Source organism: Pristiophorus japonicus, chromosome 24 (assembly GCF_044704955.1).
Source record: "Pristiophorus japonicus isolate sPriJap1 chromosome 24, sPriJap1.hap1, whole genome shotgun sequence".
NCBI classification, from domain to species: Eukaryota; Metazoa; Chordata; class Chondrichthyes; family Pristiophoridae; genus Pristiophorus; species Pristiophorus japonicus.
This window is the reverse complement of record NC_092000.1, coordinates 5,178,707-5,195,841: the sequence shown is the minus strand read 5'-3', so window position 1 is coordinate 5,195,841 and position 17,135 is coordinate 5,178,707. Positions and strand designations below refer to the sequence as shown.

General features: G+C 54.6%; 1 protein-coding gene across 3 annotated transcripts in view; it reads right to left on the bottom strand.

Annotated features, from left to right (window-relative positions):
* LOC139237899 (PDZ domain-containing protein GIPC1-like) overlaps positions 1–15,037 on the bottom strand; it is a 32,831-nt gene extending 17,794 nt beyond the window's left edge. Inside the window, exons 1-3 of one of the 3 annotated variants that reach the window (XM_070867181.1) lie at positions 14,777–15,037; positions 9,276–9,461; positions 2,250–2,430 (exon numbers count right to left, since the gene is read on the bottom strand). In XM_070867181.1, the coding sequence (XP_070723282.1) occupies positions 2,250–2,430; positions 9,276–9,461; positions 14,777–15,022 (613 nt within the window). In that variant the 5' untranslated portion in view covers positions 15,023–15,037. Of the gene's footprint in view, positions 1–2,249; positions 2,431–9,275; positions 9,462–13,734; positions 13,746–14,152; positions 14,174–14,776 lie in introns of those variants that run through there. The other 2 variants (XM_070867182.1, XM_070867183.1) reach the window with 2 other exon arrangements.
* Positions 15,038–17,135: the final 2,098 nt, after the last annotated feature.

Sequence of the window (17,135 nt, the reverse complement as noted above, 5' to 3'; positions counted from 1 at the left end):
CAGTGCGGTGCTCCCTCAGCACTGCCCCTCCGACAGGGCGGCGCTCCCTCAGCACTGCACTAGGAGTGTCAGCCTAGATTTATGTGCTTAAGGCCCTGGAGTGGGACTCGAACCCACGACCTTCTGAGACGGAAGAGACGGCGATGACCCAAGGCATATTTAACAACTTGTATTTATCTTCTTTTTAGGCAGTCCCTCGGAGTCGAGGATGACTTGATTCCACACTACCACGAGTTCTCAGGTGACTGATGAGTCCAATGCGGGACTTACAGTCTCTGTCACAGGTGGGGCAGGCGGTGGTTGGAGGGATGGGTGGGTGGGGGGCTTGGGTTGTCGTGCGCTCCTTCCGTTGTTTGTACGTGGCTTCCACGTGCTCCCGGCGAAGGGACTCGAGGTGTTGTATTTATACAGCACCTTTAACGTAGTGAAACATCGCAAGGCGCTTCACGGTGGCCTTGACAAACAAAACTGGACACCGAGCCACATAGGGAGGTATCAGTACACCACACCCGCTGTGATAACAAGGCGATGGTCAGTGACACACACATGTTCACACTCACGCCCAAGGCCAAGTGTTGCTCCATTACTTCAATGTTAGCCAGGGGTGAGCTGGCTGGTTTGCGTGGATTCAATCACAATCTTTCCTACATCGCAACAGTGACTATCTTCAATAAAGTGCTTCATTGGCTGTGAAACCCTTTGGAACGTCCCGCGGTAAACATAGAAAATAGGTGCAGGAGTAGGCCATTCGGCCCTTCGAGCCTGCACCACCATTCAATAAGATCATGGCTGATCATTCCCTCAGCACCCCTTTCCTGCTTTCTCTCCATACCCCTTGATGCCCTCATCCGTAAGGGCCATATCTAACTCCCTCTTGAATATAGCCAACGAACTGGCATCAACAACTCTCTGCGGCAGGGAATTCCACAGGTTAACAACTCTCTGAGTGATGAGGTTTCTCCTCATCTCAGTCCTAAATGGCCTACCCCTTTATCCTAAGCCTATGTCCCCTGGTTCTGGACTTCCCCAACATCGGGAACACGGTAGTGAAAGGCGTTATAGAAATGCAAGTTCTTTCTCTTATGGGTTCAATTACATATGAAGTTTCCCAAAAATGAGACAATAGCGAGGGCAAAGGTTTGGACTATTCAAAACTCGGCTGTCTGTGCCCTCATTCGCACCAATTCCCATTCACCCATCACCTCTTGCACATCCCTGATTATAATCGCTCCACCATCGGTGGCCGTGCCTTCAGCTGCCTGGGCCCCAAGCTCTGGAACTCCCTCCCTAAACCTCTCTTTCCTCCTTTAAGACGTTCCTTAAAACCATAACTCCGTGACCGGTCACCTGCCCCAATATCTCCTTATGTGGCTCGGTATCAAATTTTGTTTGCTAACGCTCCCGTGAAGCACCTTGGGACGTTTTACAACGTTAAAAATGCTATATCAATAAAAGTTGTTGTTGAAACGAGAGATGGTTTACAATCAGGCTTTTAAGACAACAAAAATTGCCTCTGTTACTTTTGCGAACTGATGGAAGTGCTTTTCAGGGAGTGATAGTCCCCTCTACTTGCCCTCCACTCCCACCTGCTGGTCAATCTATAGCACAGCGTTGGCTTCAGAAATAATGAGCGCATTATCACATTGTCAAAAGATAAATACACGGGAATTTGCGGATTCCGGATAGAGTGGATGTGGGAGGGGAAGTCCGTGCGGGATTCCGGATTGAATGGGTGTTGGAGGAGAACTCCGTGATCCCTGGGATGAAGGGGTTGCCTTATGAGGAAAAGTTGAGCAGGTTGGGCCTATACTCCTTGGAGTTTAGAAGAATGAGTTGTGAACTTATTGAAACATATAAGATTCGGAGGGGGCTGGACAGGGTGGATGCAGAGAGAATGTTTCCCCTCGTGGAGGAAATCTAGAACTAGGGGGCATAGTCTCAGAATAAGGGGCCGCCCATTTAAAACGGATACGAGGAGGGATTTCTTCTCTCAGAGGGTCGTAAATCTGTGGAATTCTCTGCCCAGAGAGCTGTGGAAGCCGGGACATTGAATGTATTTAAGATGGAGCTGGACAGATTTTTGAGCGATAAGGGAGTCGAGGGTTATGGGGAGTGGCCGGGAAAGTGGGGCTGAGGCCAAGATCAGATCAGCCACGATCTTATTGAATGGCGGAGCAGGCTCGAGAGGCTGACTCCTGCTCCTATTGCTTATGTTCATTTGTATACAGGAGGGTCACTCACTCACTCACCGAATGCCTTCAGGGGCTCCACGAGGCGCAGGGTGAAGGGCTGTCCCTTCACCAAACTTTTCAGCAGCTTGGCGACCTCGAAGTGGCGAAAACCGACGACACTTTGCCCGTTGATCGCCTCGATCAGATCCCCGACGTTGATCACGTGCATTCGGTCAATGAGGCTCCCTTCTTTGATTCTCTGCCAATTAAATCACAGCATTTTAAGGTTGGGGGTGGGGGAATCTTCCTGCCCCCTTCGTGTGCGGAAACGTCAGACATCTGACCAGCGGTAAAGTGGCAGAGGGAAGGAGAGCAGAAAATATGGGCAGTCTTTCCGCCACTTGGCAACCTCGGGACCTGGACGGTCCTGGATAAGGGAATTTTCCGGACGAGGGGTGGTCCCGTTAAATTAAATGGCACTGGGGCTTGGGGCTGGGAGTGCAGCAGAGAGTTCATGGGGAGGGCGGTGGATCGCGGGGTGAGGCCAGCGATTGCGGGAGTCGGCAGCGAGGAAGGACTTCAATTTGTTCATGTCGGAGTTCTGCACATGCGCCACCCGGTGGCCGGGAATGGTTCTGGACGAGGGGTGGTTCCGGATAAGGGAGGTTCAACTTGTACTGGCAGCCACGGATCCACCATAGGGATCAAGGGCGATTCATTATGTAACACTGGAGTACAGTATTGTCGCTGTATAACACTGGGGTACAGTACTGGTCTGTCATTGTATAACACTGGGGTACAGTACTGGTGGGCACAGGTCTGTCACTGTATAACACTAGGGTACAGTACTGGTGGGTACAGGTCTGTCACTGTATAACACTGGGGTGCAGTACTGGTGGGTACAGGTCTGTCACTGTATAACACTGGGGTACAGTACTGGTGGGTACAGGTCTGTCACTGTATAACACTAGGGTACAATACTGGTGGACATGGGTATTACAGCCTCTAACACTGGGGTACAGTACTGGGGGCACGGGTATGGCAGCCTCTAACACTACGATGAAGTACGGGTGTACTACAGGTCTGTCACTGTATAACACGGGTACAGTACTGGGGGTACGGGTATCGCAGCCTCTAACACTACAATGAAGTACGGGTGTACTACAGGTATATCACTGTATAACACGGGTACAGTACTGGGGGTACGGGTATCGCAGCCTCTAACACTACGATGAAGTACGGGTGTACTACAGGTATATCACTGTATAACACGGGTACAGTACTGGGGGTACGGGTATGGCAGCCTCTAACACTACGATGAAGTACGGGTGTACTACAGGTATATCACTGATGGTGGCAGCAATCCAACTCTTGCACTAACCTCGTTTCACCTGCAGCAGCTCCATCTAGTGGCAGGGTTCAGTACTGTCACGTAATTTGCAACCAGCCTGAAACCGAGATGTGTCCCACCCTGTCCTACACCACATACACATTCTGCCTCCCCCGTCCCCCCCCCACCCCCCCCCCCCACAGTATTTCCCACCGGTATCTCCCTCCTCATTCCCAATTTCTTCACCCAGAGGGTGGTGGGGGTCTGGAACTCACTGCCTGAAAGGGTGGTAGATTTAAAAAGTACTTGGATGTGCACTTGAAGTGCTGTAACCTACAGGGCTAGGAAAGTGGGACTAGGCTGGATGGCTCTTGGCCGGCCATCGTGGACACGATGGGCCGAAATGGCCTCCTTCCGTGCTGTAAATTTCTATGATTGCATGAACCCCCCCCTCTAAAAAAAAATCTATTACTGATTTTTAACACCCAGGAGAAAAAATGCACCACCCTTCCCATCTTCCAATCAAAGCTTAGAAAGTACTTTATACAGTAACTGTATCTGGGTGATTGACTCCTAGGCCCAGCTATTTCCAACCCGGACCATTTGCTCTTTCCATCCTCCATACCAAGAGCTGCCTTATCCCAGCTGTTCCAGAGACAGATAAACAATATATGGATCAGGGACAGTGACTCCGGAGCTGTTCTGGCACAAGAAGGATCACAATGCTGGGCGTCATCACAGTAGGAGAGAATACGAGATTATAGACTAGGCCTATATTCTCTAGCGTTTAGAAGAATGAGACATACAAAATTGTTACAGGGCTTGACAGGGTTGATGCAGGGAGGATGTTTCCCCCGGGCTGGGGAGTCTAGAACCAGGGGGTCACAGTCTCAGGATAAGGGGTCGGCCATTTAGGACTGAGATGAGGAGAAATTTCTTCACTCAGAGGGTGGTGAATCTTTGGAATTCTCTGCCCCAGAGGGCTGTGGAGGCTCAGTCGTTGAGTGTATTCAAGGCAGAGATCGGTAGATTTTTGGATATTAAGGGAATCAAGAGATCTGGGGATCGGGCGGGAAAGTGGAGTTGAGGTCGAAGATCAGCCGTGATCTTATTGAATGGCGGAGCAGGCTCGAGGGGCCGAATCCTGCTCCTAATTCTTATACATCAAGTTGTGGTAATGCAATTGTAGATTGTACGTGGAAGGGAGGACAGAGGAAGGTGTGTAGTTGTGAGGACCAGAGGAAGAATGATTTTGCATGGAGTGCGATGAGTTCTCATTTCAATACCAAGGGGTTGCAGGCAGGTAGAACAGATGGACTGTTAGAGACAGGTCAAACACACTCCCGCAAAGACTGGATGCTGAGGGTCAATTGACCTTCTCAAGGCCGAGCGCGATAGTTTTATTTTGGTTGGGTAAGGGTATCAGGAGAAATGGAGTGGAGGCAGATAAATAGGGGGAACGGTAGCACAGTGGTAATGTCACCGGGCCAGGAATCCAGAGACCTGGATCAATGATCCGGAGACACAAGTTCAAATCCCACCACGGCAGCTGGGGAATTTAAATTCAGTGAATTAAATGAATCTGGAATAAAAAGCTAGCATCAGTAATGGTGACCATGAAACTACCGGATTGTCGTAAAAACCCAACTGGTTCACTGATGTCCCTTCAGGGAAGGAAATCTGTCGCCCTTACCCGGTCTGGCTGATATGTGACTCCAGACCCACAGCAATGTGATTGGCTCTTAACTGACCCTCTGAAATGGCCCAGGCGAGATACTCCAGGGCAATTAGGGATGGGCAATAAATGCCGGCCTCGCAAGTGACACCCAATGGAGTTAAGATACAGATCAGCCATGATCTAATTGAATTGGGAGCAGGCTTGAGGGGCTGAATGGCCTCCTCCTGTTCCAAAGATTGTCTTGGAAGTATTGTTCAGTCAAATAGCCTCCCAGCAGGTTAAGGATATCAAAGGTTATGCAGCAAAGGTGGGTTCAATGGAGTTGAGGTACAGATCAGCTACGATCTAACTGAATGACGGGACAGGCTCGAGGGGCTGAATGGCCTCCTCCAGTCTCTACATTCAAAACAGCAATGACAGAGGTTTGGGAGATCTCAATATATTGCCCCGCCTATTTACTATAATTTACACAGTGGGTAGCATATTCGCCTCAGTCAGAAGGTTGTGGGTTCAACGCCCACTCCAGGGTGTTGAACACAAAAAATCCAGGCTGACACTCCCAGTGCAGTGCTGAGGGAGTGCCGCACTGTCGGAGGGGCAGTGCTGAGGGAGTGCCGCACTGTCGGAGGGGCAGTGCTGAGGGAGCGCCGCACTGTCGGAGGGGCAGTGCTGAGGGAGCGCCGCACTGTCGGAGGGGCAGTGCTGAGGGAGCGCCGCACTGTCGGAGGGGCAGTGCTGAGGGAGCGCCGCACTGTCGGAGGGGCAGTGCTGAGGGAGCGCCGCACTGTCGGAGGGGCAGTGCTGAGGGAGCGCCGCACTGTCGGAGGGGCAGTGCTGAGGGAGCGCCGCACTGTCGGAGGGGCAGTGCTGAGGGAGCGCCGCACTGTCGGAGGGGCAGTGCTGAGGGAGCGCCGCACTGTCGGAGGGGCAGTGCTGAGGGAGCGCCGCACTGTCGGAGGGGCAGTGCTGAGGGAGCGCCGCACTGTCGGAGGGGCAGTGCTGAGGGAGCGCCGCACTGTCGGAGGGGCAGTGCTGAGGGAGCGCTGCACTGTCGGAGGGGCAGTGCTGAGGGAGTACTGCACTGTCGGAGGTGCCGTCTTTCGGGTGAGACTTTAAACCGAGGTCCCGTCTACTCTCTCAAGTGGACGTAAAAGATCCCAAGGCAATATTTCACAGAGGAGCAGGTGAGTTATACCCAGTGTCTTGGCCAATATTTATTCCCCATCAACATAACAAAAAAAAAACCCAGATTATCTGGTCATTATCACATTGCTGTTTGTGGGAGCTTGCTGTGTGTAAATTGGCTGCTGCGTTTCCCACATTACAACAGCGACTACACTTCAAAAAAAAAGTACTTCATTGGCTGTAAAGCACTTTGAGGCTTCCGGTGGTTGTGAAAGGCGCTATATAAATGCAAGTCTTTCTTTCTAACTATATCTTAGATACCATAACTTAGACAACACTCATAGGTGAACTTTAGTTCTCTTATGGCCTAAGTTAACCAAGTAACCATTCTGAAGTTGTTGGGCCTATTCTAGGTCTCCCCAAGATTCTCCTTGCACTGTCAGAGAAGCAGCAAGGAATCAGGACTCATTACAGGCCTCAAGGGCCAAGGCTACATATTCCATTAAATGTTAAATACACGATTATTCTTTCCCGCTGCAGTAGCTGGCCAGTTTGACCCAACCTCTAAACAGTTTGGAAACCACGCTGAAACAGTTGAACAGCTCGCTCACGGTTATCAGGGCTTATGGATTTGAACAACCGCCGGCCTAATTCAAACACAGCAAACGAGCCACACACACAGACGAACGAATTGCACGGTATCTCTTTGTTCGAATTATGTGGCTTAGCTCCTCGCTCAATGCAACAGACACAGACTGGTAGGCACTTGTGACATGGTATCGTGTTGGACTGGCGGTGATTAACTTGCTTATCACAGAATGATCCAGCATAGGAGGCGGCCATTCGGCCCAGCATTCTCCTTCCACACAGCCCTGCAAATGTTTCCTTTAAGCGTGAATCCAATTCCCTTTTCAAAGTCACTACTGAATCTGCTCCCACCGCCCTTTCAGGCAGCACGTTCCAGATCACAACAACTCGCTGCGTAAAAACATTCTCCCCATCTCCCTCTTTTGCCCATTAGCTTAAACCTGCGACCTCTCAACTGTGTGACTGCATTGTAAGGAAAAGGCCTTCCCTTGTCTTTTCTTGGGATGGGATAGGGAGCGGTGAATCCTATTCAGGCATCTTAACAGCCCCTCAGGACGGATCGAACAGATACAGCTTTGTGTGTTACTTTTATTTTTCGAACACTCCACCTTTCCGAACCCTCTCCCAATAGGACCCGTTAAGCCTGTGAAACCTGCCTGACTGCTCCCTCTAACGCTGGGTGGATCCCAGTTATGCTGTGCCATTCACGACGGGTGTTGGCCGTGGCTCAGTGGGTTAAACTCACTCGCCGCTGAGTCACAAGGGTGTGGGTGCAAGTCCGACTCTCAAGACTTGAGCACAAAATCAAAACCATCACTCCCAGCACAATACTGAGGGAGCGCCGCACTGTCGGAGGGGCAGCGCTGAGGGAGCGCCGCACTGTCGGAGGGGCAGCGCTGAGGGAGCGCCGCACTGTCGGAGGGGCAGCGCTGAGGGAGCGCCGCACTGTCGGAGGGGCAGCGCTGAGGGAGCGCCGCACTGTCGGAGGGGCAGCGCTGAGGGAGCGCCGCACTGTCGGAGGGGCAGCGCTGAGGGAGCGCCGCACTGTCGGAGGGGCAGCGCTGAGGGAGCGCCGCACTGTCGGAGGGGCAGCGCTGAGGGAGCGCCGCACTGTCGGAGGGGCAGCGCTGAGGGAGCGCCGCACTGTCGGAGGGGCAGCGCTGAGGGAGCGCCGCACTGTCGGAGGGGCAGCGCTGAGGGAGCGCCGCACTGTCGGAGGGGCAGCGCTGAGGGAGCGCCGCACTGTCGGAGGGGCAGCGCTGAGGGAGCGCCGCACTGTCGGAGGGGCAGCGCTGAGGGAGCGCCGCACTGTCGGAGGGGCAGCGCTGAGGGAGCGCCGCACTGTCGGAGGGGCAGCGCTGAGGGAGCGCCGCACTGTCGGAGGGGCAGCGCTGAGGGAGCGCCGCACTGTCGGAGGGGCAGCGCTGAGGGAGCGCCGCACTGTCGGAGGGGCAGCGCTGAGGGAGCGCCGCACTGTCGGAGGGGCAGCGCTGAGGGAGCGCCGCACTGTCGGAGGGGCAGCGCTGAGGGAGCGCCGCACTGTCGGAGGGGCAGCGCTGAGGGAGCGCCGCACTGTCGGAGGGGCAGCGCTGAGGGAGCGCCGCACTGTCGGAGGGGCAGCGCTGAGGGAGCGCCGCACTGTCGGAGGGGCAGCGCTGAGGGAGCGCCGCACTGTCGGAGGGGCAGCGCTGAGGGAGCGCCGCACTGTCGGAGGGGCAGCGCTGAGGGAGCGCCGCACTGTCGGAGGGGCAGCGCTGAGGGAGCGCCGCACTGTCGGAGGGGCAGCGCTGAGGGAGCGCCGCACTGTCGGAGGGGCAGCGCTGAGGGAGCGCCGCACTGTCGGAGGGGCAGCGCTGAGGGAGCGCCGCACTGTCGGAAGAGCCGTCTTTCAGATGAGGCGTTAAACACAGCGACAGAATAAAATCGTGCATTACACGGTATAACAGTCCTGTACTTAGAAAAGAGCATGCACATCAGCCACCACACGAGCATGACAGAGCTAGGTCTTGGTCCAATGGCAAGGATTAACCAAGACAACTGGAGACCAGCTCTGCTGCATGGACCTAGTGCGCACACATACCGCAGTGTGGGTTGCCCCAGGGCCCTCGCTTATGCAGGACTTAAGCAGAAGCGACTTATGGTGAGCAACAGGAGACCCACTGTTCAGCGTGAACTAGTTATCCATCTCAATTAATGCTGTATATCTGGCACTTTTACACTTGCATACACTAGAAGCCAAATGAACACAACTCAGAGTCGATACACATACCTCATTCGATCGCTCGGGGCTGGGTTCCAATGCCAGACCTCAAGAGACGAGGGGACAGTGTACTAACCCCACTAGTTCACTCCCAGACGCCATTCCCCTCCCTCCAGGACCCACCTTTATAAATGCGTAGCCTGCGCCATTGTCAGTAATGGTCAGTCCCAAAGCATCTTCCGACTTGTAGATCTCCACCTCTTTCGTCTGCCCTTTGATGTGAGCAAAGATGAAGTCTTCTAGGCCGATCTGCCCGCCCAGCAGTTTGTCCATGTCCACCTTGTGGGTGTTCAGGGTGCAGAACATGATCTGTGGAGCAACACGGGGAACACAGGTGCTGTTAGGCCGGCTCACCTCGATCACCTCCTTGTGCAAGGTATCAGCAGCTCAACCCTCACACTTCTCCACAGCCGGGGGAGAATCATTCACCCAAAAAAACAAAAAAAGTTAGTATTAGGCACTGCAGACCAGAGAGGCCTCCCTCCCCCGATCCTGCCGTTACATCAAGCTGGTTGAGGTTCTGGGTTAAACTGTGTTGCACAGAATCACGTAGAACATACAGGCCCCGCCGCTCGAGCCCCCTCCCACCCCTCTTCAACTCACCCCATCAGCACATCCTTCTATTCCCTTCTCCCTCATGTGTTTATCCAGCTTCCCCTTAAATGCATCGATACTATTCGCTTCAACCCCTCCCTGTGACATGCTCACCGCTCTCTGGGTAAAGAGTTTCTCCTGAATTCCCTTTTGGATTTAGTGGGTATTGTCTTATATTGATGGCCTCTAGTTTTAGACTCTCCCACAATTAGAAATGTCTTCTCTACGTCTACCCTATCAAACGCCTTCTCAGTGTCAGCTGTGGCTCAGTGGGCAGCACTCTCGCCTCCGAGTCAAAAGGTTGTGGGTTCAAATCCCATTCCAGGGACTTGAGCACAACAAAATCTAGGCTGACACTCCCAGTACAGTACTGAGGGAGCGGCGCACCGTTGGAGGGGCGGTCTTTTGGATGAAACGTTAAACCGAGGTTCCGTCTGTTCTCTCAAGTGGACATAAGCGCTCCCATGGCACTATTTTCAAAGAAGAGCAGGGGAGTTCTCCCCGGTGTCCTGGGGCCAATATTTATCCCTCAATCAGCGTAACAAAAACAGATTATCTGCTCATTATCAGTGCTGTGTGTGGGAGCTTGCTGTGCGCAACTTGGCTGCCGCGTTTCCCACATTACAACAGTGACTACACTCCAAAAGTACTTCATTGGCTGTAAAATGACGTCCGGTGGTCGTGAAAGGCGCTATATAAATCAACGTCTTTCTTTCTTTTGTAAAAGTTCGTCAACCTCAGGCTTGACATCTTCAATTGACCCCCAGCATCGGCATCTTTATAGGAGAGAGTTCCAGATTCCCACTGCCCTGTGTGTGAAGAGGTGCTTCCTGATTTTACCCCCGAACGGCCTGGCTCTAATTTTAAGGTGATGCTCCCTTGTTTTAGACTCTTGCTAGAGGGAATGGTTTATATCTACCTACTCTAACAAATCGGTTTTTATCATTTTGAGCACCTCGATCAGATCAGCCCTCAACCTTCTCGGCTCAAGCGATACCAGCCACGCTTATGCAACCTGTCCTCATCCCATGCCCATCCCCACTCAGATTCCGCATGGGATCACCTATGGGACATCCACACTATCCCCCCCCCTCCTTAATCCAGGAGCTCGGAGCCCGGTGTAGCAGCCCCACCAACTATTGCTGCAGACCGGGGACACTAGCAATGGCCCTGTTCAATGGTCTTTGATCTGGGCAACGGCTCGGCCGCAGTTTATTCCTGTTTGTGCAGGTCTTCCCTCCCTCAGGATTTGAACCTCCTGAAAGGGCGCTGAGAGTCACAATACGGCAGGCACACGGCTGACTACGCAGCCGCCTTGCAAACAGAAATCACTTTGTAAAAACAGTCAACGGCCGATACAAGCAAGATACGCACTGGAGGTCCCAGTGGAAAAGTCAATCAGGCCCGACTTACAGTAAACTACAGAATGTTGCTCTTCCCTCCCACCTCTTCGTAATTAAATTTCCTACCTCGATAAACCACAGCACTCTTCTTACAACCCTCCAAGATCTCTGCGCTCCTCCAAGTCTGGCCTCTTACGCATCCCTGATTTCCATCGCTCCACCATTGGCGGCCGTGCCTTCAGCCGCCTGGGCCCCCAAGCTCTGGAACTCCCTGTCTAAACCTCTCTCTCCTCCTTTGAGACGCTCCTTAAAAGCTGCCACTTTGATCAAGCTGTCCTAATATCTCTATCTGGCTCGGTGTCAAATTTTGTTTGATAACACTCCTGTGAAGCACCTTGGGACGCTTCACTATGTTATGTTGTTGTAAAGGCAGCATGATAGAGCACTACATGCTGTGCTGCAACAATCCACAAGATCCAGTGAAGATTATTTTTAACAATGGATCTATTTGCAATGTGTAGATTACAGCCGTGCGTCCAAACAGATTGAAGGCCCATGTGATTCAAATCAGCGTTGAATCTACCGCGAGCCATGGGCAGCCCTCTTTACACCCCAGGCTGGTGCAGTGATCCTTCACAGATGCTGTTGTTCATCCTCCTACTCTCTCGGGACGCTTGAATCTGGAGATCTGCTCTCTCACTCGTACACGACAGATCATCACACCGCTCACTGACACCTGCGACACTTGGCTGCTTCGACAGGGCGTTGCCATTCTGGGACACCGTATCATTCCCGCAGACTCCAGAGGGAGGGCCAAAGTGTTTGCTCATCTCCCCTCACACTTTTGTAAGTTGCGTTAGACATGTCGTAGAATCATAGAAATTTACAGCATGGCAAGAGGCCATTTCGGCTCACCGTGTTCGCGGCGACCGTCCTAGAGCTACCCAGCCTAATCCCACTTTCCAGCTCTGGGTCCGCAGCCCTGTAGGTTACGGCACTTCAGGTGCCCATCCAAGTACTTTTTAAATGTGGTGAGGGTTTCTGCCTCTACCACCCTTTCAGGCAGTGAGTTCCAGACCCCCACCACCCACTGGGTGAAGAAATTTCCCCTCAAATCCTCCTACCCATTACTTTAAATCAATGCCCCCTGGTTGTTGACCCCTCTGCTAAGGGAAATAGATCCTTCCTATCCACTCTATCCAGGCCCCTCATCATTGTATACACCTCAATCAGGTCTCCCCTCAGCCTCAGTAAAGAGAGCATGTCTACGTGTCCACATAGTTTTGCAGAATCGGAATATTCATCTCAGGATGAATGCCCCCTTCAAAAATGTTGCCTTGACTGGCAAAATAGCAACCTTTCCCATTCTCAGTAACGGTGCTGTGACATCGCTGCACCGGATAATCCCTTCTCATCATCAGGTAGATGCAGGGAGGATGTTCCACCCGGGCTGGGGAGTCTCGAACCAGGGGTACAGTCTCAGGATAACGGGTCGGCCATTTAAGACTCAGATGAGGAGGAATTTCTTCACTCGGAGGGTGGTGAATCTTTGGAATTCTCTGCCCGAGGGGGCTGTGGAGGCTCAGTCGTTGAGTATATTCAAGGCTGAGATAGGTAGATTTTTGGACTCTCGGGGAATCAAGGGATATGGGGATCGGGCGGGAAAGTGGAGTTGAGGTCGAAGATCGGCCATGATCTCACTGAATGGCGGAGCAGGCTCCTGCTCCTAATTCTTATGAGATCCAAATGTGTCGGGGAAACTTTTCCTGTGTTGAAATAAGAGACTCATTTATCGCATTTCCCGGAGCAACTCCTTTTCCAGGAACACCTCAGCACCCTCAGTCTTCCGACAATTGCAAAACCCAACCTGTGTACCGCATATCACTACTTCCCAACTGACCTGATCTATCTGTCTGCCTTAACATGGGCTCGATCCTGCACTATATGGGCCTTACTGCTTCACCTCAGTTTCTCAATAGAAACTTGTTCTTAAATAGCTATTAAGATGCATCAACAGTAGTGTCAAGACAACAGCACAGTAAAGACATCAGACAACATGGCGTCAAGGCGACAGCACAGTCCCACTCATCGACTTAAAACTTACACAGTATCACAGCCCAGAAACAGGCCACTCAGCCCAACCGCTCCACACCAGCCTCCTCCCACCCCTCTTCGTCTCACCCTATTACATCCTCCGGGTCCACCCACCGCAGTGTCACCCGTGCCCCTACCCCACAAGGTGCTACCCTTGCCCCCCTCCCAGTGCCACCCATGCCCCTCCCCCGCAGGGTGCTACCCATGCCCCTCCCCCCACAGTGGTACGCGTGCCCCACTCCCCCAATGAACCCCACCCCACCCCCCCTCCTCCCCCAGTAATCCCTCCCCTCACCCAATGCCCCCCTCAATCTCCCCCCCCCCCAGACTCACCTCCCCCTCTATCAGCCCCTTCACCCCCCCCCCCCCAATGGGCCCCACCCCCTCAGGCAGCAGCCCTCCCCCAGTTTCTCCCCAATTCCCCTCCCCCCCCGCACATCTCCCCCTCTATCAGCCCACTCCTCAAGTCTCCCCCCTCCCCTGCCCTCCCCCTGCCCCGCACAGACCTCCCCCAGGCCTCCCCCTGCCCCCGGGCCCAGGCCCGCACTGACCTCCCCCGGGCCCAGGCCTCCCCCTGCCCCCGGGCCCGCACTGACCTCCCCCAGGCCTCCCCCCTCCCCCTGCCCTCGGGCCCGCACTGACCTCCCCCGGGCCCAGGCCTCCCCCCTCCCCGCACTGACCTCCCCCAGGCCCAGGCCTCCCCCTGCCCCCAGGCCTCCCCCCTCCCCTCCCCCTGCCCCCGGGCCCAGGCCCGCACTGACCTCCCCCGGGCCCAGGCCTCCCCCTGCCCCCTGCCCCCGGGCCCGCACTGACCTCCCCCGGGCCCAGGCCTCCCCCTGCCCCCGGGCCCAGGCCTCCCCCTGCCCCCTGCCCCCGGGCCCGCACTGACCTCCCCCGGGCCCAGGCCTCTCCTCTCCCCTCCCCTCCCCTCCCCCTGCCCCCTGCCCCCGGGCCCAGGCCCGCACTGACCTCCCCCGGGCCCAGGCCGAACGCCTCCCCCTGCCCCCGGGCCCAGGCCTCCCCCTGCCCCCTGCCCCCGGCCCGCACTGACCTCCCCCGGGCCCAGGCCTCCCCCTGCCCCCGGGCCCAGGCCCGCACTGACCTCCCCCGGCCCCCGGCCTCCCCCTGCCCCCTGCCCCCGGCCCGCACTGACCTCCCCCGGGCCCAGGCCTCCCCCTGCCCCCTGCCCCCGGGCCCAGGCCCGCACTGACCTCCCCCGGGCCCAGGCCTCCCCCTGCCCCCTGCCCCCGGGCCCGCACTGACCTCCCCCGGGCCCAGGCCTCCCCCTGCCCCCTGCCCCCGGGCCCAGGCCCGCACTGACCTCCCCCGGGCCCAGGCCTCCCCCTGCCCCCGGGCCCGCACTGACCTCCCCCGGGCCCAGGCCTCCCCCTGCCCCCTGCCCCCGGGCCCAGGCCTCCCCCTGCCCCCTGCCCTCCCCCTCCCCCTGCCCCCGGGCCTCCCCCTCCCCCTGCCCCCGGGCCTGCACTGACCTCCCCCGGGCCCAGGCCTCCCCCTGCCCCCTGCCCCCGGCCCGCACTGACCTCCCCCGGGCCCAGGCCTCCCCCTGCCCCCTGCCCCCGGGCCCGCACTGACCTCCCCCGGGCCCAGGCCGAACGCCTGGCTGACGCGGCTGTACAGCTCCCTCACGTTGCCGAATCCCTCCACTCGGCCGGTGGCGCTGCCGTGCGCGAGCTGTGTGTGGAAGACGAGGCGCGGGCGGATCGGCGTCGGCAGGCGGGAGGCCCCGGGCCCATCCTCGACCCCCGGGCCCGGCCCGGAGCCCTCCTCCGCCTCATCGTTCACCAGCGGCGCGGCCTTCTTCCAGCGGCCCAGCGGCATCGCTCGATCGCCGGCCGCCGCCCTCCTCCAATCAGGGCCACGGTCCGCGGGGGGGCGGGACCGCCGCCACAGGGCGTGATGGACAGTAACCGCCAGCCAATCCCTTACCGTCTCAGTGGCAAATAGGCATGATGGACAGCGTCGGCCACCAATCGGGAATCTGATCAGTGACCAGGGGGCGTAATGGGCAGTAATCGCCAGCCAATCAGAAAACAAAACAGCGGTAGTGGGCGCCTCCAGCCAATCACAAATCACACTCGCGGCGGTAGGTGCGACAGACAGCCCCGAACCCGGCGGCCAATCAAAAACTTGATTATGCACAGTGGGCGTGATTGACGGCGCCACGAGCCAATCAGGAAGCCGTTCATCGGTAAACAGGCGTGATTGACACTGCCGCCAGCCAGTCGGAAACCAGAATTATTGAGTGTGGCCTCGCGTCATGCAAACCAGGCTCTCTTAGCCAATCGGAACCGCACAAGCAAATATTACTAATCTCAATACGGCCAGTTGAACGTGATTAATTATTAATGAGTTGTTTCGACCAATCGAAGGGAGAGATGCAAATTTTGGTTGAATGTATAATAGGTTGTAATGTCTGGGACTCAGGGGGCCGCTCTCCCTGGGCTCTGGCTCAGCAGGTTGAAGGTTCGAGTCCCACTCCAGGCACCTGAGCACAGGCTCTCAGGAGAACAAGCACAGCTCTCATTTATTTCTTAATTTGTCCACATAATTCAAATTCTCAACATTCCAGTCAATCTCGGCACCATCCTTAAAATGTTACACGCTTTTAACGTCAAGCCTTTCCTAACCTCACTGGGTTGTCAGATTTGAGTTTAATTTAACAACAATGTTGTAGTCAACATTTAGGAAGGATAGACAGGAAAAGGAGGCGGGGTGGCGCTGCTGGTTAAAGAGGAAATTTACGCAATAGTCAGGAGGGACATTAGCCTGGATGATGTGGAATCGGTATGGGTGGAGCTGCGGAATACCAAAGGGCAGAAAACGCTAGTGGGAGTTGTGTACAGACCACCAAACAGTAGTAGTGAGGTTGGGGACAGCATCAAACAACAAATAAGGGATGCGTGCAATAAAGGTACAGCAGTTATCATGGGCGTCTTTAACCTACATATTGATTGGGCTAACCAAACTAGTAGCAATGTGGTGGAGGAGGATTTCCTGGAGTGTATTAGGGATGGTTTTCTAGACCAATATGTCGAGGAACCAACTAGAGGGCTGGACATCCTAGACTGGGTGATGTGTAATGAGAAAGGACTAATTAACAATCTCGTTGTGCGAGGCTCCTTGGGGAAGAGTGACCATAATATGGTAGAATTCTTTATTAAGATGGAGAGTGACAGTTAATTCAGAAACTAGGGTCCTGAACTTAGGGAAAGCTAACTTCAACGGTATGAGGCGTGAATTGGCTAGAATAGACTGGCAAATGATACTTAAAGGCTTGACGGTGGATAGGCAATGGCAAACATTTATAGATCACATGGATGAACTTCAACAATTATACATCCCTGTCTGGAGTAAAAATAAAACGGGGAAGGTGGCTCAACCATGGCTAACAAGGGAAATTAATGTTAAATCCAAGGAAAAGGCATATAAATTGGCCATAAAAAGCAGCAAACCTGAGGACTAGGAGAAATTTAGAATTCAGCAGAGGAGGACAAAGGGTTCAATTAGGAGGGGGGAAATAGAGTACGAGAGGAAGCTTGCCGGGAACATAAAAACTGACTGCAAAAGCTTCTATAGATATGTGAAGAGAAAAAGATTAGTGAAGACAAACGTAGGTCCCTTGCAGTCAGATTCAGGTGAATTTATAATGGGGAACAAAGAAATGGCAGACCAATTGAACAAATACTTTAGTTCTGTCTTCACGAAGGAAGACACAAATAACCTTCCGGATGTACTAGGGGACCGAGGATCTAGTGAGAAGGAGGAACTGAAGGATATCCTTATTAGGTGGGAAATTGTGTTGGAGAAATTTATGGGATTGAAGGCCGATAAATCCCCGGGGCCTGATTGTCTGCATCCCAGAGTTCTTAAGGAAGTGGCCCTAGAAATAGTGGATGCATTGGTGATCATTTTCCAACAGTCTATCGACTCT